This window comes from Bubalus kerabau, chromosome 13 (genome assembly GCF_029407905.1).
Source record: "Bubalus kerabau isolate K-KA32 ecotype Philippines breed swamp buffalo chromosome 13, PCC_UOA_SB_1v2, whole genome shotgun sequence".
Lineage (NCBI taxonomy): Eukaryota > Metazoa > Chordata > Mammalia > Artiodactyla > Bovidae > Bubalus > Bubalus kerabau.
In genome coordinates, this window is record NC_073636.1 from 30478734 (window position 1) to 30501321 (window position 22588).

The following is a 22588-nucleotide window of genomic DNA, read 5'->3' on the forward strand; positions in this document are numbered from 1 at the left end:
AATAGATGGGGAAACCACGGAAAAACAATGGAAACAGTGTCAGACTTTATTTTCTCAGGCTCCAAAATCACTGTGGATGGTAACTGCAGCCAGGAAATTAAAAGATGCTTGCTCCTTGGAAGAAAAGCTATGACAAACCTAGACAGGGTATTAAAAAGCAGAGACAAGAGATATCAGTTTGCTGACAAAGGTCCATATAGTCAAAGCTATGGTTTTTCCCGGAGAAGGCAATGACACCCCACTCCAGTACTCTTGCCTGGAAAATCCCATGGACGGAGGAGCCTGGTAGGCTGCAGTCCCTGGGGTCGCTAGGAGTTGGACACGACTGAGCGACTTTACTTTCACTTTTCAGTTTCATGCATTGGAGAAGGAAATGGCAACCCACTCCAGTGTTCTTGCCTGAAGAATCCCAGGGACAGGGGAGCCTGTTGGGCTGCCATCTCTGGGGTCGCACAGAGTCAGACACAACTGAAGTGACTTAGCAGCAGCAGCATGGTTTTTCCAGTGGTCATGTATGGATGTGAGAGTTGGACCATAAAGAAGGATGAGCGCCAAAGAATTGATGCTTTTGAACTGTGGTGTTAGAGAAGACTCTTGAGAGTCCCTTGGACTGTAAGGAGGTCAAACCAGTCAATCCTAAAGGAAATCGTTCCTGTCAATCCTAAAGGAAATCGTTCCTGAATATTCATTGAAGGGACTGATACTGAAGCTGAAGCTCCAATACTTTGGCCACCTGATGTGAAGAGCTGACTAATTGGAAAAGACCCTGATGCTGGGAAAGGAGCAGGAGGGAAAGGAGCCATCCTGATTGAAGGAAGGAGGAGAAGTGGATGACAGAGGATGAGATGGTTGGATGGCATCACCAACTCAATGGACATGACTTTGAGCAAGTTCTGGGAGATGGTGAAGGACAAGGAGGCCTGATGTGCTGCCATCCGTGGGGTTGCAAAGAGTCAGACACAACTGAAAGACTGCACTGAACGGAACATAGCAAATGGTTTAACCTTGCCACAGAGAGGTCTGGTCTTTGCCCTCAACTTCTGAGAGATAAGCTCTCAAAATTTTATGCCTGAGAGAAGGAATATCTTTGCTTTTGGCAGGAGCATGGGGTGCGGGGAGGTCACACTGGATATTCTAAACACATAATTTTCGGAGTTGCTCACATCAGGAAGAGCAATGGAGTGATTCACGATGGGAGGCTCGATCACATCACAATGGGAGGCTCAGTCATCCTGGAGACTGAGATCAATTAAGTGTGCATAACCAATTAATATAGTGTGTATAATCCACACTACACTACTATGTATAAAATAGAAAACTAAGGAGAATCTACTATGTAACACAGGGAACTCAATCTATTCAGTGCTTTGCTGCTGCTGCTGCTGCTGCTAAGTCACTTCAGTCGTGTCTGACTCTGTGCGACCCCATAGACGGCAGCCCATCAGGCTCTGCCATCCCTGGGATTCTCCAGGCAAGAACACTGGAGTGGATTGCCATTTCCTTCTCCAATGCATGGAAGTGAGAAGGGAAAGTGAATTCACTCAGTCGTGTCTGACTCTTTGTGACCCCATGGACTGCAGCCTTCCAGGCTCCTCTGTCCATGGGATTTTCCAGGCAAGAGTACTGGAGTGGGTTGCCATTGCCTTCTCCAATTCAGTGATCTATGATGACCTAAATGGGAAGGAAATTCCAAAAGGAGGAAATAAATGTATATGTATGGCTGATTCACTTTGCTTCACAGCAGAAACTGACACAACAGTGCAAAGCAATTATACTACAAATAAATAAATATAAATTTTTACCAAAAACTTTAAGTGGTCAGTCAGTCAGTCAATCATGCCTATCTTATGGAGCACCATCCTCCAAACAACCCACAACTGAACACTGAGGCCTGAGTGAGTTTCTCTGGTTACAGCATACTGTTACACATCAATACCAGGAAAGTAACCCATCCTGCCTCTGCAGAAGAGAATAATAGAAGCCCTGTGTTTGGTACTTCCCCAGACTTCAACTATGCACTTTTGGCCCCTGGCTGATTGTAATCTGTATCTTCTCCCTGTGATAAACTGTTCCTATGAGTATAATAGCTGTCAGAGTTTGGTGCGTTCTTCTAAGTGAATTATTGAACCTGTGGGTGGATGGGAACCACCCAAATCTGCAGTTCATGTCAGAGGCGAGGGTGATCTCTGCTTTCTAGTTTTGTATCTGGTTAAACTTTTGAACATACAGATTAGAAAGGAAGAAATAAAACTGTCTTTATTCGCAGGTCATATGATAATTCTGTATAAAATCCTAGGGAATCATCAAACAAAATGCTTCTAAATTGTTTAGTGAGTGAGTTCACCAAGATCTCAGAATACACTACTGCATTTCAAGACGTGTTGTCTATGTATACACATAGCTCCGTGAGACAGAATAGGAGGTACAGACAAAGACTGTCAGATGGACAACAGATTGTTTAACAAAGACAGTGGAAGTCGCTCAGTAATGTCTGACTCTGTGATCCTATGGACTGTAGCCAGCCAGGCTCCTCTGTCAATGGGATTCTCCAGGCCAGAATATTGGAACGGGTAGCTGTTCCCTTCTCCAGGGGATCTTCCCAACCCAGGGATCAAACCCAGATCTTCCGCATTGCAGGCACATTCTTTACCGTCTGAGTCACCAGGGCAGTCCAAGAATACTGGAGTGGGTAGCCTAGCCCTTCTCCAGTGGATCTTCCTGACCAAGGAATTGAAATGGGGTCTCCTGCAATGCAGGCAGATTCTTTACCAGCTGAGCTACCAGGGAAGCTTTTGTTCAACAAAGGTGCCAAGTAATTCAATGGGGGAAAGGATAGTCTTGAATAAATGGCACAAGTGGATATTCGCATGCAAAAGTGAACCTTAGCCCTAATCTCACTCCAGATATAAAAATTAGCTTAGAAGGAATCATAGACCAAAATGTATAAAACTATGAAACTTGTAGAAGAAAACACAGGAGAAAATCTTGTGACTTTGGATAAAGCAAAGATTTACATAGGACACAAAGACCACAAACTGTAAAATGTTTAAAAGTTGGATTTCATCAGAATGTAAAATGTTTGCTCTTTGAACATCACTGTTAAGAAAGGGACAGGCCAGACCATGAACTGGGAGAGAATATTTGTAGGACATTGCTCTGATAAGTGATTTTGTACCCATAATGTGTAAGGACCTTTTACAACTTTACAGTAGGAGAGAAAGCTCAGTAATAAATGGGTAAATGGGTGAAAATTTTAAAAGATACTTTACAAAAAAAGGGGGTTATGGATGGCAAGTAACCAGTGAAAAGATGCTCAGTATCATTAGTCATAAGAAAATATTAATTAAAGCCTCAGTGAGATACTTCTCATTGACACACCAAAATGGCTAAAAACAAATAAACCAATCTCAAGCACACTCTGGCAACCATACAGACCAGCTGGAACTTCTGTGCTTTGCTGGTGGAAATGCAGACTAGAAATGGTACAGCTACTTTGAAAAACAGTTCAGCAGTTTCTATAAAGTTAAACACATACTAGCCGTATGAGTTAATACCGCCATTTGTGAAAACAAGTGCCCCAAGACCCATATGTGAATGCCTATAGCAGACTTAGTATTAATAGCCCCAAACAGGAAACAGCCCAAATGTTCACCAACTGGTGAATGGATGAACAATGTATAGGAAGTCCAGATAGTGGAATATCTCTCAGAAAAAGAACTGCAGAACACTGATTTTCTTAAAAAAAAAAAAAAAAAATATATATATATATATATTGATACATGTAAGAACATGGAATTTTTTTTCAAATGCATTATGCTAAGTGAAAGAAGTCAGTCTCAAAAGGTTACATTCTATATGAGTATATTTATATGACTTTCTAGAAACAGAGTCACAGAAAATAGATCAAGGTTGCCAGAGCCTGGGAGTGGGGGAAGGATTGCCTGAAAAGTACATGAAGAAACTATTTGGGGTTTTAGAACTGTTTTATAGTGAACGCTCTTGTGGTGCCATAACTCTTCAAACTGCTGCTGCTGCTGCGTCGCTCCAGTCGTGTCCGACTCTGTGCGACCCCATAGACGGCAGCCCACCAGGCACCCCCGTCCCTGGGATTCTCCAGGCAAGAACACTGGAGTGGGTTGCCATGTCCTTCTCCAATGCATGAAGGTGAAAAGAGAAAGGGAAGTCACTCAGTCATGTCCGACTCTTAGTGAGCCCATGGACTGCAGCCCACCAGGCTCCTCCACCCTTGGGATTTTCCAGGCAAGAGTTCTGGAGTGGGGTGCCATTGCCTTCTCTGACTTTTCAAACTAGATACCTAAAAAAGGGTAATTTTACTTTAAATAATGTATATTTCAGTAAACTCGACTTAAAAAATATTGCAAACCCCAGAGACTGTAAAAAGACATTTGCAGTATGTGTAACTAATAAAGAAATAGTGTCTCAACTCTAGAATATGAAAGAACACCTATGAACTAATAAAAAGTCAAGTCTCTTAATAGAAATAGGTGTGAAAGATGAACAGAAATTGCCTGATAGGAAGAATAAAAGTTAACAAACATTAAAAAGCAAGCAAACATAAAAAAGCTGCTTAATCTCATTTAGAAATCAAGGAATAGCCAATGAAACCTTCAACTGAATACTATTTCCTATCCATCAGATTGGCTCAAAATGTAAAACTAGGTCATTCTGAAAACTAGTTAATGAGGAGCAATGGAAATGTCAATCCACTTCTTTCAGGGCTGTAATCTGGTAGAACTACTTTGGAAAACAATTTGGTATTCTCAGTAAAGTTAAATAGTATATACTCTCTGATCCTGAAATTCCACCTCTAAGCATATACCTTTCTGACATTCTGCCATGAGTGTACCTGAAGATACATATAATAGTAGAAAACTAATGAAAACCTACTATACAGATGGGGGGAAAAAAGAAGGTTCAATCTGTTTGTAGGGAATATTTTAAGTTAACCTTAAAATGCATTCCAACATACAGGAGGTGCAGACAAATACTTTTTGATTCCACTTACACAAGGTACCTGGAGTAGTCAAATTCATAGAGTTGCAGGGTGCATTGATAGATGCCAGGGGCCAGGATTGGGAGGGATGAGGTGTGGGGATGAGGAATGGGGATTTACTGTTTAATGGGGACAGACTTTCAGCTTAGGAAAGTGAAAATTTTAGGAGATGGATGATGGTGAGAGTTGTACAACAATGTGAATATACTTAGTGCCCCTGAGCTGTACAGTTAAATATGGTTAAAACAGTATGTTTTATATTTTGTGATTTTTCCACAAAAAAATTAAAAACATTTGTAAAAAGCAAAAATACAACCCCCAAAGTAGAATAGATACATGTTAAATTATAGCTTTATAATGCTATATTCTTCTGCAGTTAAAATGAATGAACTAGAGGCACATGCATTAAAGCGAGCAAATGTCAAAAACATTCACTTGCATGAAAAGAAATCACAGAAGCACACACAAAATTTGTGCAGACAAGGTTCAAAAACTTCTCTCTCATAGGCTGTAGATCACCATTATTTTAAAAACATGTAGCTGGACATAAGCTGCCTGTATTTACACTCCAGCTGCTCACTTCCTAGCTGTGTAACCTTCAACTCCTTACACCAAAATGTCCTCACTTGCACAGTGAGTGTACTAGTACATATTAAGAGATGCTAACATGCTAGGGTAGCATGTGAAAGGATCCACAAATGAAGGCATTTTTATCATTCCCGAACCCACTAGGCAGAACCTCAGTGGTGCCAGGATGGCATACAGGAACCCCCACCCCTACCCTGCTGCCATTGACCCCTGGGGCAGAAGAAAAGAAGGCACAATGACAGTGGCTTTGAGTGCAGAAATCTACAGCTGGCGTCATGGAGGAGTGTGAACTCCTAGGTCTCAGGACCTATGAAAAAGGAAGGGGAACTGAGATTTCTGGAGCTCCAGGGACAGTTCAGCCTAAAATACCAGTTGACATTTGTAGCTAAGTCCTTGATGGTTCTGATAAAACAAGAATTAGAATAAAATCAATCAAGTCCACACTTGGTACAAGATAAGAACTACATGTAGTCCACTTCCGATTTCTTTTCCCCCCAGGCACAGATTTCCCAGATGGTATTTATTCCAAGCCTTTTGCTTGACCACTTTCTTCCTGTCTCTCAACTGATTGCTTATTGGCAACTTCTTCAAAGAGTGGGGCAGGAGGAAAAAGACACAAAGGGTGGAGCCCATCAACCCTCACATCTAAGACTTAGCCATTTCTTAAACTCAAAATGTGATATGGTGAGGCTGAATTTTCATTATGCCAAAATAACTACTGGAGAAGTGAGACTTTCAGGCAATCACATTGCCTATTTTATTTGGCTTCTTATCACTAGCTTTTATAGTTTGAATACTGAACTATCAGTTTGTGGGGTACAGGGGTAAAGTTATCTCAGGGTTGACTCCACTTTCCAATGGAAAGCTAATGATGGGTTGAAAAGAATTAAACTTTATAACCAAAGGGAATTGTCATCTCTAATACATTAGGAAAATTCCATATTGTTTTTACTAGTATTTTATCATAACTCATATACAGAAAGCTATTATTAAAATATAATTACTATAATATCTTGTTTATTACTTACCCTCTTATTTCTACTTGAGCTACAGCAGTGATGTTGATTTGCAGGCTCACAAAATTGCTGTCTGGGTTGTCCTTGTTGGAACTAAAACACAGTGACAAATGATTTAAATATATTTTCTCAGATGTGTTAACTACACGATCATAAAAAACCTTTTATATATTGAAGGAGCACCATGCTTTACTAATATGATCATTTGGAAAACAAAGGCATATCCATTCTACAAAATCATAACCATTAGTAAATGGAAACGCTAAGATCCTCTATGATCAAAAGTAATAACTTTAGAAAGTCGTAACTTTCGAAGATGAGACACCTTATCCGAAAACATAACAGATTTCTAGAGAAGCCAACACTTCTTCCTTTCAACAACTAAGCCCAAAAGGCAGTGAGCTGAGTTCATTGTCCAGCTTCTACAAGGAACACATTCCTTAACTTCTCTGTGTACCAAGTTCATTGCCCATCAAATGGGAAAGGACAGCACAGTCAACTCCTGATTTTCCATGCTAACGAAAGGGGACCTGGCATGAATAAGCCAAGAGCAGCACATAATGGGAAAAGCATTTCTATTTGGCTCTGGAATGCATCATACCATACATTGTTTTGGCAGCAAATTTATCTTCCTTACGGTTTATTTTTTTGTGTAATATTAAAATAAGTGAACTTTACTGCACACTCACTGGCTACCTAAGATGAGAGGTGAGGAGTGAATTAGAAGCATGGCCAATGGCGTGAAGAAGCAAGACCCAAGGAAGCTGGGCAGTTAGGAGACAAAATAGATGTTCACCAAGTACATCAAGACACTCAAGATACAAGATCCATGTTTAATAATAGTTCTTTGAACAGTGGCAAAGTTATTTTTAAGTTTTCTGTTTCTTTCTCTCAAGCAAATATAAATAGGTATAAAATTTAACTTAAAAATGCATGTATTAAACAACCATTGCTGTAAAGAAACTACGTGGTCTCTTAAAAGGCTGGACCAGTAGGTGGGCTTCTGATGCAGCTGCCATTTGTGTTCATTGTCTTCCTGGGCTGTCATTGAAGTCACCCTAATACCCCAAAAGCTCATGCAGCTCTTAGCAAACAGCAAACCAGGATGTGACACCATTGCTAGCAGGTCATGTTTATATTCAGGTCTCATTAAGAAGAGAAAGCGTCCCCTTTTTTCATCATCAAATCTCATGCAGATGCAATGAACAAGCTCTCATACTGATGACGGTAATGGGGCATGTCCTGACTAGCTTTTGAAGCTTTCCAAATGTGGGAGCTGGAAAAGATATGATAAAGTCTGCTTTCAAAGCAGGAGGAGACAGGATTGTTCCCACAACGCTTTTGAAAAGTCCTGTTTGATTGTATACACTGATAAGGCAACTTAAATGGCAAACATACATAAAAGATATAAACAGGCAAATGTCAGGCTCATTTCCTGCAAATGGGTATCACTGCTAAGCTTGTGACGAGGCTAGAGGGACATGTTCACCAAAGTTTGAACCCCAATTTCCAGGCCACTTTATTATTATCACATCTGGGGAGGATCAGCCAACTAAAAAGTTTTTTGTGTTTTTTTTTTTCTTTAAGTCAGGATTCTGACTTACCACTAAGAAGTCATTAAGTAATTCCACTTGTTACAGACTTTGCAGTTCCAAGTGCATAACAGGGAACGCTGCTGTTTGGAAGGTTAAATCTGATTGTTTCACATTTTAACCCAGGCCTTGTTTCTAGTTTCTAGGCCACTACTGCTTTACAACAGTAGAAATTAGAATTATGAAAAAAAAGTTTCATTTAAGTTATCCTATAATTCTATTGTATTTTGCTTCCAAGTAGTTTAAATGAAAACAATTTTCATGGCAGCATCCTAAAAATATAAATAAATGCCAAGTATTAAATTTTCTTGGGACAGGAGTCTAATACGAGGCTTACAGAGGCTGTTTTGAAAAGCTGCAATAGCAGTGGTGGAATCAGAGGCTGGACCTGGATGGCTAATATAAATCATCCTCCACACACATGCCTGCTGGCACCAGTGGGTCAGCAACCAGCGGGGTCAGCAAATCTCCTGGTAAGAAAGACGCCAGGCCAGATATACAACTTAGAGGCATCTTTCACCTCTTTCCTGGAAGGAACAAACCCTCCCTCACTAACACTGCTGCTCCATTCAAACAAGCAATTCATCACTGGCCTGGATGTTCAACTATTTATACCTTCGGTGCTAGCTCTCAAGGAATGATGAATTTCCTCTCCATGGCTATAGCCTATGTCAGGAACCAAGGATAAACATGTCTTTCACTTATTACTCTGATGCTATTTTCTTCTTCCTTATTGTTTCCTATTTCTATTTTCTAACATTCCCTCTATGCATTCTGTCGGCAAAATAATACAATGTTCATTTCACCATTACCAGGATCAGCTTCAAGGATGGTCATAAAGATCTGTTCGCCTGTGGGAATTGCAAACTGAGAGCTGCTCTAAACAGGGAGGAAGATGTTTACATGTCACACAGAGCTGGGGCATGGAGAGACCAGTTAATGCAAACATTTGGTGACACAAAATATTTGAAGTTTATTAATTTACACAGCCCTCTTCTCTTTGGGGTTCTATTTGTGGAAAGAGGTATTAAATGTGGGTACCCCTGGTCAATATGGTCAAAAGCTTGAGTTCAGACTTCAGAGCACTTGGTTTAATTTATTTTTGGTTTAAGCTGAATACAAACCATCCATTAAACACTTATTTATGTTGTTGGAGTCCGCCAGCAAAGCATGCAGATAAATGCTCACTACTCACATACTAGCGTATTTAAGTATTAAAAATATTCTCAAATACTTTTATTTCTATAACATATGATTTTGGAATTTGATGGCTACTAAAAGCTTTTGCCTCTCTAGTTATTTCTGCATTTTCAGAATAATGTTAAAATAATCATGAGTTTCTATAGCATATAAGGATGGAATATAAGCATGGACTGTTCTTTTAGATGAAGAGGGATGTTTAAAATGTGACCATTTCTATTTTCCATCAAATTCGGCACTTCCTCACTGAATTCATCATTTAAAAATATATTTATTTATTTGGCTGCAATGGGTTTTAGTTGCAGCACTCAGAATCATCAATCTTAGTTGCATCATGTGGGATCTTGTTCCCTGACCAGGGACTGAACCTGGGCCCCCCTGCACTGGGAGCAAGGAATTTTAGCCACTGGACCACCAGGGAAATCCCTGAATTCATTATTTGAATGGTTATCTATAGGACGGTTTTGGGGAAGGCCTTAACAGTATTTATTATTCAGTGTTCTTTGTTCCTTGATTGAACTACTAGTTACATCCATTCTATTATTCAAAACTGCAATCAAGAGTGAGAAGCAAACATCAGGAATTTGCTTTGCATATTTGTACCAGATTTTAAATGCTGTGATTTTTATAAGTTAGGAATCCTTTCCTGGAGTGATACAAAGCTTCATGCTTTGGATCAGTGTCACAGACAATGATGGTGAGAAACATTTTATTGTCTGGAGTGATGGTGGTCCTTCCTTATGCAGTTCTTTACCTTTTCCTTTTCCCCCCTGAAAACTTAGACATATAAACAGGCGGTTTCCCAAATAAGAATATTTAGAACCACCTGAACCTTTCGAAAAATATACATCTATGTAGATACAAAGAAGTGATTTTACTGTCACTCCACAGCCTGCAGAATGGATCTCTTCTTCAAAAGCAAGAAAAAATAAATAAATAAAAAGGAAAGAAAGAAAGAACTGGGATAACAGAAACAAAGGAAAATGGCCTGTGAACATGTGGGTTCTAATTTTAGAAGACCTGTTAAGGTGAAGGAGCATTCATTTCACCATGGATCTCATTAATGCTGAACACTGACAATAATTTATGCATATAAAGGTCTCACCTTCTGATTTGAAGATCGAAGTTAATGCTCATGTTTGTTTTCTCAAGACGTGGAACTGTAAATCGGAGGCCCAGAGAAGACTAAAAAAAATCACAAGACATTAAGTTTATTACATGAAAGGAACCTTATATACAGCTTAAAAATCTTTTTATGTCATCCCTGCAAATCCCCATCCTAGACTGCTGTTGCTTCTACCCTGGCATAGCTGAGACTTCAGGGCCCAGGCCATGCAGGGCTGTGCTGCGCTTAGTCGCTCTGTCGTGTCCAACTCATTGTGACCCCAGGGACTGTAGTCTGCCAGGCTCCTCTGTCTATGGGATTCTACAGGCAAGAATACTGGAGTGGGTTGCCATGCCCTGCTCCAGGGGATCTTCCCAACCCAGGGATCGAACCAAGGTCTCCCACATTGCAGGCAGATTCTTTACCATCTGAGCCACAAAGGAAGTCCAAGAATACTGGAGCAGGTAACCTATCCTTTCTCCAGGGGATCTTCCCCACCCAGGAATTGAACTGGGATCTCCTGCATTGCAGGCGGATTCTTTACCAGCTGAGCTACCAGGGAAGTCCTTCCAGGGCATGGAAGTGCCTATACATTGTCCCTTTTTTCATTTAGCCTCTTGTCTCTCTTTTCCTGCCACCTTCTTTATGTGCTAAATTAAAACAACCTAAATATATGAGAAGAGATTGATTTAGAATACTGTGGTGATTCCGTTTGATGGAAATTCATGTCATCATTGAATGTATAACTGTGAAGCCTATGCAATGTAGAAAATGCTTCTAATGTAATGATGATCAATAAAGAAAAAAAGTTACAAACTTGTATGTATCATGTGTTTCAGCTACAGTTTTAAAAGGCTGCCAGTGGAAAAATTAATGTATGGGAGTGAAGATGTCTTGTTAGAAAATACCAGGATAATATGTTACAGTTAAAGTTGTAAGTCTATGGATTATATTTTCCACCTTTCTTTTCCAAAGCTTTAAAACTGTCCTTATTATTTTTACAGTTTGAAAACAGATTTTTAAAAACCTGAAGAAAAATGAATCCAATGATAATATAAAAAGGAAGTAAAAAATAAAAGCTGAGACATATATTACTTACTCTCCCATGCACTTCTAAGTGCAAAGTCTAAGTCTGTAAGCCTTACATGCAAAGTCTCACAAAGTCACAGCAACCACACTACAAAATAGGTACCTTGATTGTTGACATTTTACTGTCCATAGCCATCCGAGGATTCAGGAGATTAAGTGTCTTGTTCCAGGTGTAGAGCAAATGAACTCTAGAGTTGGAACTGAAATTGCTACAAGCCAACTCAAGAACCTGAAACTCACAGCCACTACACTGTGAGAATCAAACCAGCAATAAAAATTCATGTTGTTATGAACCAGTAATAATATGAGCTAATAAATCATCATTTTTATCACAAATCATCATGATTTCATTAGCCTGTGCTGAATGAGCCGCAAGTCAGGTATGCCCTGGTGTGTTAGTCACTCAGTCATGTCCAACTCTTTGCAACCCCATGGACCATAGCCCACCAGGCTCCTCTGTTCATGGGATTCTGAAGGTAAAAATACTGGAGTGGGTTGCCATTCCCTTCTCCAGGAGATCTTCCTGACCCAGGGATCACACCTGGGTCTCCTGCCTTGCAGGCAGATTCTTTACCCTCTGAGCCACCAGGGAAGCCCTAACTGCCCTGGTGGCTTTACATCACATCATTGATTGCTCCAAATATTCCTACAGTAGGTATTCACCCACTTCAATTTGACTTGCCCAAGGGATCACTGTTTGTCACTGAAGAAACTGGGACTTTAACCCAGGTGTGCCTAATTATTAAACCTATGGATCCTTATGCCCCAACCAGGATGAATTCCTTTAAAATTCCAGATGTGCAATTTTCTATCAGACCTCTATCAGACCTCTAGGAAATTGCACACAATTTTCTATCAGACCTCTTCTTTAGAAACTTTTAAAGTCTTTGCCTGTGCCTCCTACTTGGAGAACTCCTACTAATGCTTCGAAGTTCAGGACACGAGATCCCCCTGCAGCACATCCTCCAATCTTCCAGGCCAAGTCAGGCAGAAACATTCTCTTTATTCTTTGTCTCCTTCTTTGGTACTTTCCCAGGACTCAACCTATGGTATTGAAAATTTTTAAGTTTCTTTTCAAAAATTATTTACTGCTTCACTGTGGCATGAGGGATCATTTGTTGAGGCATGCGGACTCTTAGCTGTGGCCTGTAGAATCTAGCTCCCTGACCAGGGATCAAATCCAGGTCCCTGCATTGGGAGCATAGGATTTTAGCCACTGGACCACCAGGGAAGTCCTCAAATTTTAAGTTTCTTATCAAGTGGGGATTATACATTTTTTCTTGATATTATCAGACTCTAGTTTAATACCAGGCATATAGAAGGGGTGTAATTAAAAATGGTTGACAGAATGGTGAAAAAGTGTGCTTTTGTTTGCACACTTCCAGTGGTGGGTGCTTACTATATTGTGGCGAGGCCTGTTTGATGTTGGTCTTTTATTATACAACACAAGATGAAGATACAATGAAGATGTGACAATTTCATACTGATAAGAGACACATATCATCTTAACTAGAACCAAAAGTCATATCTCTGGGCATTGATTCTAAAGAGTCTTTGTTGAGCTATTTTTTTTTTTTTATTCTACTTGAGAAGCTTTGAGAATTTTTACACATCTTATTGTTATATAAATATTTTTATATTACTAAAGCTAATATATGAAAATGATCAGCTTAAAATCAGAGGTGAAACTTCTAAATACAACCTTGAATGTTCTGTTAAAAAGTCACTTGAAAACTATTTTCTAAAAAATACTGGGACTGGAATAATTAATCCTAGTGGTTTGTGATGCTTTTTAATATTTAGGACTGCTTTTACATTTGGAATTTTATTAAAACCCATTGAGAGTGTTCTTTTAGAAGTACAAGATGAAGAAGTAAATAAATCAAAGTGTTTTATAACAAAAGAGAACGCAATAAAATTTGATGTGTTTAAGGGCATTCTAGGGTGAGATAAGAAAGCTATTAGGTTTCCTCTACTATAGACCTCATAGATAAACGAATACAAACAATTTACTTCCTTGACTTCTAAAGATTATTTGCTGGTAAAATGGATTGATGTCTTTTCACAAAAACACATTTGCGGCTAAGACCACACTGCCGTTTTTACCCTCCACTTTGAACAGCACTGGTGTCCAGTTTTTGTTCCAAGACTATCCTTAGTTATTGATGAACTTATATGATCTCTGGTCTGGATGCTAAAAAAGGAATGTGTGCTCAGTCACCTATAGAAGCTAATACCATTAATACCATGTCAATTCATTTCTCTCTGACCTTATGTAGACCTTTTCCTATCAAACTAGGCGGTTAGATTTTTCTTGAAAACTAGCCAAAGGATTTATAAGCTTCTAGATAAAAGGATTCTAATGAAAACTGTTCTACTATCTCAGCCTAGACATCCCATTCTATCTTTCATGGCTTGCTTGAAACATCTCATCTGTTATTCATTAATTTTTATCCAATTTTTGTAGACCCACTAGAATGCAGGCTTTCTTTTGAGACCTGGTTTGAATCTGGGTTCTGTTCTTCATTACATGCAACTGGGGGTAATTCATTTGATTTCTCTAAGTCTCCGTTTCCTCATCTGTAATATGGGAGAAACACCTGACTCATAGGATTGCCGGTTGTTGTAAAAATTAAATCAGATAACACAAACAAACCACCCAGTGAAGGGTTTATAACACAGAGGGCAATCAATACATGTTAGCTAATAAAAATCTATTATAAATGTTTATCTTTCATTTAAATATTTACTTTTTTTTGACTCAAGAAGTGAATTTACTAGACTACAGCTTGGCATATCTTTTAAATACCCAAGATCAATGGAAGGAAAATCAATTTAGAACGTGAGAAAGGAAACATATTATTCTAGCACAGTATCCTAGAGTATAAACTGGGAATAAGTATTACTTGATAGAAAGTTTCAAACATTCAAATAAATGTGAGAAACACTGGGCTAGAAGGTTTCCTTACTGCAGAACTTCTCAGCACTTTAAAATGCAGGCACCTGAAGGTCCCAGCAGAGAAGGCAATGGCACCCCACTCCAGTACTCTTGCCTGGAAAATCCCATGGGCTGAGGAGCCTGCTGGGCTGCAGTCCATGGGGTCACAAAGAGTCAGGCACGACTGAGTGACTTCACTTTCACTTTTCACTTTCCTGCATTGGAGAAGGAAATGGCAACCCACTCCAGTGTTCTTGCCTGGAGAATCCCAGGGACTGGGGAGCCTGGTGGGCTGCCGTCTATGGGGTCGCACAGAGTCGGACACGACTGAAGCGACTTAGCAGCAGCAGCAGCAGAAGGTCCCAGAGAGGACATGATTCTTAGCAGTGACTACAGGACTCCCTTTAAAAGGCTCGTCTCAAAGGAATAGCACTCTCTGGAAGACACTTTGGGAAGCTGTTTTAATACAAACCTACACACTTACACATTTCCAGGAAGAGTTTTTTTCCAAACAAGTCATTTCATTATCAATGAATCATAAACATCTATTTTAAAACAGAGAAATACATACGTTTAACTTGTAACACTTAATTATGTAGCATTTGTAGATTTCAGTTTTTCCCCCTTGATTTATGACTCCATAAAATAATGACTTTCACTATGATATTTATTACAAGAAGTAACTCTGTATATACTTAAACTGCAATGGCATAAAATGAATTTATTGCCCACAAGTAATCCTGAATGGGAAGTTCCTAAATCTGGAAACAAAGGGAAAAAAAAAAGACTCCTTATTTTTTTATAAGCCTGTTACAGATCATGGTTAACCCTTTCTTTTTTTTTTTTTTTTTTGCTACAATTCTCTACATTATTCTTCATCAAGTAAGGTGCATGGAAAATACGGACCTGGTAAAGTCGCTTTAAAACCTGGATTATAGTCATATTTTAACGTGAAAATACTGTGAATATATTCACATGGGAGGTATATCTAAAATAAAAGTTTAATCATCATTGCTAAAATTCTTAATTCTGTTATTTCTTTTAATTCTGTTATTTCTTAAACCCTTTGCATCATAGTTCTTGGACTCAAAGGAAAAAAATTGTAGTGAAATTCAAAGAAAGAATATTCAAAAAAATCTGCAGTAAAAAAAAAAATAGCCTTTAGAAATTTGTTGAGACTGAAGCTATGTAAGAGTGACGTCGAAAGAAAAGGCACGTGAAAGCATTCATCATTTGTGTATTTAAGCTCAGTTTATCCAGTTGGCATGCGTTATGATGCAAACTCCCACCACCCCGGGAATTTCCTGACAAATTGGTTTTAGTTGCCAGGTGCTAAGTTGCTGAGTGCTAATTGGTGGTGGGGGAGGGGGGTGGCTTTCCACTAGTTCTCTTTACAAAAATCAGTTAAGGGCATCTGGTTTTTTCTTACATTTGTTCCAGCCACCATAGGGTTCCCAAGGTCACACACCACCATTCGGGTGACATTGTCCATCTTGTACTCACAACTCAGTGGGCGCAGTGCCTGCAACAAGGAAGAACACCAGTGTGGAGTCAGGGGGGCAGAATAAACGACATCCTGTCACAAAAGTATTGGGCCAGCCGGGAAGCTTCTCTTGATTTCAAACACCTGTGTGAATGCCTGAGCCCAAAGATTCATGTGTGACCATCAACTTGGAAGAGAAGTGTGTGAGAAAAGACCAAAGTTTAATTTTAAGAAGAAATGTGCTGGATGGGTAAACACATCTTTTGTGTTGCATCGAGGAAGAAAACGCTGTGCAGAATATTTATATGCACACTTTTGAAATGATTTGCACTACGGTTTAATGCGGGGCATGAATATTACAGATAATTAAATATGACTAAGCCAATTTGCAAAAACGAAATGACAGCAAGATGTATAGGTTATCATATGACCCAATGACCATTTGTAAGAGAACTGCTTTGAACACACGTTTCTCCCTACATTGGTTCCATGTTGAGATTACACACCCAATCTTAGTTCAATCTTATAAATACTTAAGATGACAAGACAGCACATTTATGTTTACCCCCTGCTTTTCATCTTCCTTTGTGCCCCACATCCTATTCTGATTAGAATACATATAAAGTCAAGTTCAAAGAGATGCTTAGAATTATGTGCTGGAGAAGGTCTCAAGGTTACACTCAATGGAGGGGAAAGTAAAGGAGGTTTATCATTGGACTCCTATCCTCTGCTCACAGCTCTTTTTGTGTCTTCAGGCTACTCCCATTTGTCTGGAAGTCCACAGCTGGATCTACACCCGGAGCTGCTTTCCATCTTTCAAAACCTAATGTCTCTATGGCCCTGCTCTTGCCTTGAGCAGCTAGACATGTTCATCCATTATTTCACTCTAACTTGTTAAGTGCCACTGATATATTACCTGTCAGCCTCATTACCAAAGATAAGCTTGCAAAATGAGGACTTTGACAAAGGACCCCATGAGAGGACTGTGGAAAAGGGATCCAAATTGAGGACCACTTATCTATCTGTCAGCCCTACTGAAATTTCATTTAAGAAAGTCATGTGAATTCTCAAGTAGAAGTTTCAGAAACCATTCCCCACTTCATTGAGAAAAACCAAGAATCAAAGAAAAGACAAACAAATCTCAGACATCTAAGTCAAGATTTCTGTGGGTAAATCATATACTTTAATAAAATAAGTTTAAGAGGGCAGGGGTTTTTGTATCTGTTCTATTCCCAGAGGCTGGAACAATGTCCAGCACAAAGCAGTAGATGGTGTCTGGAGATACAGAGCATAAGCAGCTCATAAGCTCTCCTACGAGGAGCCTGAAATAAAATAGACAAACATGTGTTGTTGTTGTTCAGTTGCTAAGGGTCTGACTCTGTGACCCTGTGGACTGTAGCCTGCCAGGATCCTCTGTCCATGGGATTCTACAGACAAGCACAATGGAGTGGGTTTTCATTTACTTTTTTCAGGGGATCCTCCCAACCAGGGATTGAACTTGTGTCTCCTACATTGGCAGGTGGATTCTTTACTGCTGTGTGCCAGGAAAGCCCCATGGACAAGCACATATTTAAGTATAAAACCCTTTTCCTGCCACGAGCCATTGAAAGGTCTGGTCTAATTCATGAGAAAGAAGCAAAATTTCTGATGTCCAGAGGAAGCATTTAATCTCTGCTCTTTCCAAATAACCTGAGCGACATGTTAGTATCCTAAGTAAGAAACGTATTTTTTAAAAGTTGGTAATATTTTTGCTTCTCAAATTAGCTTTTGCATCTACTCAAGTTCTGAAGGATCCAAAATTAACCCTAATGGTAAGAGATTTTTTTTGTTGGAATTACTAACTCAATCCTGAAAACAGGAGGGGGGAAAAAAAAAAAGAACCAAGCAAAAGCTTTCCAAAATACCCATGTGTCCCTTGAACATAATTCAAGGATTTGGTTTCTATAGTAAATATTTTTATCTTATCTGAAGGTTGAAAGTCATATGTACATTTTCCCCAACTTTCTAGAAATAGCTTTTTCACATCAATCAAAGATCTTTCTTCCTCCCCAGAGTCCCACCCTTTTTCTTTTTTTAACCTTTATTTCCTCTCTCTGAGTGGGAGAAACAATGATTGTTTTTCTAGATATTTCTAGACTATTTTCCTCAGCTGTTCCTGAGACTATCTTGTTCTCATCCATTTATAGCTCTTAGATCATTATTCATTCACGGAAAATATTTACTGTGTACCTGCCACTTACCAGGCACTGATTAAAACAAAACAAAACCTTGTCCTCCTTAAACTTCCTATTATGAAAAGAACTGTAATAAAGAATCACAAGCAATCATAGCAAGCAATGGAGACATACAGTTTGTTAAGTTTCATGATAGGAGAAATTCACAGTGACGGAGGAACACATGCACATAGAAACAAGCCATCAGAACTTACTTTCAAGACAGAAAGAGACTCACAGACTTGGAGAACAAGCTTATGGTTGCCGGAGGAAAGAAGGGGGGAAAAGACAGTTGGGGGGGTTTGGGATAGACATGTACACACTGCTATGTTTAAAATGGATAACCAACAAGGACCTACTGTATAGCATGCAGAACTCTGCTCAATGTCGTGTGGCAACCTGGATGGGAAAGGAGTTTGGGGGAGAATAGGTACATGGGCTTCCCTGGTGGCTCAGCTGGTAAAGAATCCATCTGCAACGTGGGAGACCTGGGTTCAATCCCTGGGTTGGGAAGATCCCCTGGAGAAGGGAAAGGCTACCCACTCCAGTATTGTGGCCTGGAGAATTCCATAGACTGTATAGTCCATGGAATTAGGGGTTGCAAAGAGTCAGACATGACTGAGTGACTTTCACTTTCACTTTCAGATACATGTATATGTATGGCTGGTCCCTTCATGTTCACCTGAAACTATCACAATATTGTTTGCTAATCAGCTATACTCCAATGCAAAATAAAAAGATATTTTTAAAAAAAGAAAAAGAAGTAAGCAGTCAACGAAGACACCCTGGAGGAAGTGACATCTAAGTTCGCCGGGGCAGGGCAGCTCAGAGGTTAAGAGGACGGGCCTGACCTGACAGCTCAGGTGTCAATCTTGGTTCTGCTACATAATAGCTGTGTGACTTCGGGCATGTTTCTGTTTCTTCTTATCTATGATAGCCTTGCTGTGTTTCTATCAGGCTGCTAGGAGGATTAAGTAAGTTGAATACTTGCAAGAGCTCAGAGCAGAGCACAGCTCACAGCAATTGCTCCATGAATGTCAGCAACCTCTATCACTATTAGACTGAGGCCTGAAGGGTAAGTAGTAAGAAGTAAGCTGGAAAAAGGGGACAGAGAGTGGAGTTAACTGAGGGAGGAGGACACGTGAGCCCTCTGTGGCGGGAGGGTTCATGGGTAATACAGAAACTGAAAAGAAATTCCATCCCTCTAGGATTAAGGTGTGGGTAAAAGAAAGACTCAAAAGCCTGTGATGCAGCTGAGGCGATGAGCGTGCCTGTGTGCTCAGTCATTCAGTTGTATCTGACTCTTTGCAACCCCATGGACTATAGCTCTCCAGGCTCTTCTGTCCATGGGATTTTACAGGCAAGAATACCAGAGTGGGTTGCCTTTACATCCTCCAGAGGATCTTCCTGACCTAGGGATCAAACCCGCGTCTCCTGTGTCTTCTGCATTGGCAGGCAGGTTCTTTACCATTGAGCAATCTGGGAAGCCCAAGAGGAGATCACCAGGGGTGTAATTAAGGGCCTCATAAGTCATCTTAGGGATTTGCACTTTATCCTACAAGCAATGGGGAGCTAGAAAGGGTTTTTTGTGTGTTTTTTTTAATTGGAGTATAGTTGCTTTACAATGTTGTGTTAGCTCTCCTGTACACCGTGTGAATCAGGTATATGTATACATATATCCCCTCCCTAATGGACCTCCCTCCCCCACCCCTCCAGCCCACCCTTCTCAGTCACCACAGAGCACCGAGCTGAGCTCCCACCAGCTATCTATCTGACACATGGCAGTGTATGTACGTCAGTGCTGCTCTCCCAATTTGTCCCGCACTCTCCTTTCCTCCTGTGTCCACAAGTCCAGTCTCCATGTCTGTGTCTTTATTCCTGCCCTGCAAATAGCTTCATCTGTACCATTTTTCTAGACTCCACATATATGCTTTGATTTGCATTTAGAAAGAAGGCTTCCTGTGTAGGGAAGAGGTTGGGAGATAGGGCGATGACTTAGGAGACTGTTGTAGTCATCCCAGGAGAAGACAGAGTCCGTCTGGAGAAAAGCAGTGAGATGGAGAGAGGATACGGTTGGACAGGCATACACTGACTTAAGTTTTAGAAACTGAGTGGAGACTAGTGAGGTTCCCTGAGATAGGCTATGGAGAGCAGTGTGGAAAGATGGAGTCTAGCTTTTTTTGTATGTGCATGTGTGTGTGTAGATAAACAAAACAAGATTTGTTCTCAGAATGGAATATTACTCAGCAATATACAGGAATAACTACTGATGACTAATACACACTGTGACATAGACAAACCTCAAAAACATTGTACTAAGCAAAAGCTAGACACAAATGACTGTTTATGGCATGGCCCATTAATATGAAGTAAACAGAAAAGGTAAATTTACACAGATGGAAGTAAATTAGTGGCTTCCTTGGCTGGATTTAGGGGTTGTGAGTGACTGCAAATAAGCACATGGCAACTTTTTGAGGGGATAGAAATGTTCTAAATCTGTATTGCTGTGATAGTTGCATTCTTCTATAAATCTAAAATAACTGAATTGTGTGTGTATTGAACTTATGTAATTACAATGGGTAGATTTTACAGGATATACATTGAACCTCAGCGAAGCTGTTAAAGAAAAAGATCATAGGTTTAGGGACCAGAGTATTGGGATGATTTAGAAACATTTTATTATTGGAACCAGGGGGAAATTGTGGTAGGTTAAAATCTGACGGCTATATTCAACTACATACCTGTGATGAACTGAATAATGTCCCCATGAAATCCAATTCTGGACACACTGAGTGTGAAGTGGGTGGAGACAGAAGAGTGGAGTGTATATGAGGTCCCTTGAACAGACAGGTTCATAGAGACAGAATGTGGAATGCTGAGTCCCAGAGGCCAGGCAAAGGGGTAAGAGGGAGCCTAGGTTTCCTGGGTACAGAGTTTCTGTCTGGGATGATGAAAATGTTCTGGAGCTGGCCAGTAGTGACACAGCAATGGCATTATACTTCATGTCACTGAACTGTACACTTCAAAAGGGCTAAAATGGTAACTTTTATGTTACATATATTTTACCATAATAATAAAAAGATAACGCACATAGGCTTTTATTTCTGGAAACATTTAGAAGAAACGTCACTGAAAAAAAGTATAAAGGCTGACTCCATTAAGGTCTCTAGAGCAGGAGATGACCAGCATCTACATTTTTGAAAAGAGGTAGGCTTTCCATTGTGTATACGTACCACATCTTCTTTATCCATTCCTCTGTTATGGACATCTAGGTTGCTTCCATGTCCTGGCTATTGTAAACAGTGCCGCAATGAACATTAGGGTGCTGTATCTTTTGTAATTATGGTTTTCTCAGGAAATATGCCCAGTGGTGGGATTGCTGGGTCTATGATAGCTCCATTTTTAACTTTTTAGTTTTTTATCCCTATTTTTAGTCTTTTTAATTAGGATTGATATATATATTCTACCATGTGTAAAATAGGTAGCTATTGGGAATCTGCTGTATAGCACACAGAGCTCAGCTCAGTATTCTATGAAGACCTAGAGGGGTGGGATGGGGTGGTGGGAGGGAGGTCCAAGAGGAAGGGGATATATATACACATATAGCTGATTCACTTTGTTGTGTAGCAGAAACTAACAAAACATTGTAAAGCAATTATGCTCAAATAAAAAAAATGATTTTAATCAAAGAACAACAAAACCAACAATCAGATAATCCCTCATATTTTTCCTCTTGAGAGAAAATTGCTTTAAAAAAGCCCCAAACTTGAACTGAGTATAAAGAAAAAGGGACACAAACCTCAAACTGCTTAAAAACAAAGAAGGAATTAGAATGTGGCTTAGTCATGTCAAATTCAAATTCTGCCCAAGGGAAATTGATGGAGGAAAACAGTTACGGACTCATTGGAGATTATGGATAATGTCTGTCGTAATGTCTAAAGCCCCAAAGATAGAAACGATAAATGTTTCCTATGTTTTCCATGCAACAAAGTGGATAGTAAACTGGATGTTTTGCTAAAAGAAGAATATTTTGAATAGATGCTTTGTGTAACTAAGTCAGGGGTGGAGTGACAGAAAGGGCATTGAAATAAAAACATAAGAAGAGCCCTGGAACAGCTTTTAAAATAACATACTTGAGCTTCATTGTTTGTTTGTTTATGTATTATTTGCTTGTAAGTGTTCCTAGATGATATGTTCCCTAGAAACAACAGAAGTTTGTGATGACTTTAGGACTGTCAAATATACTTGATTATTGTTCCTCTGGGTTAATTTTTTTACTGAGAAGATAATTTAACCAAAACATTAATCATGAGACTAGAGGTGTGCATAGAGAATTTTATATTCCTCACA

General features: G+C 39.7%; 1 protein-coding gene across 1 annotated transcript in view; it reads right to left on the minus strand.

The window, feature by feature from the left end:
* Positions 1–22588, minus strand: part of ITGA8 (integrin subunit alpha 8) — a 188952-nt gene that overhangs the window by 58509 nt on the left and 107855 nt on the right. Inside the window, exons 21-23 of the mRNA XM_055543891.1 lie at positions 15972–16064; positions 10516–10595; positions 6631–6711 (exon numbers count right to left, since the gene is read on the minus strand). Coding sequence (XP_055399866.1) covers positions 6631–6711; positions 10516–10595; positions 15972–16064 — 254 coding nt within the window. The remainder of the gene's footprint in view (positions 1–6630; positions 6712–10515; positions 10596–15971; positions 16065–22588) is intronic.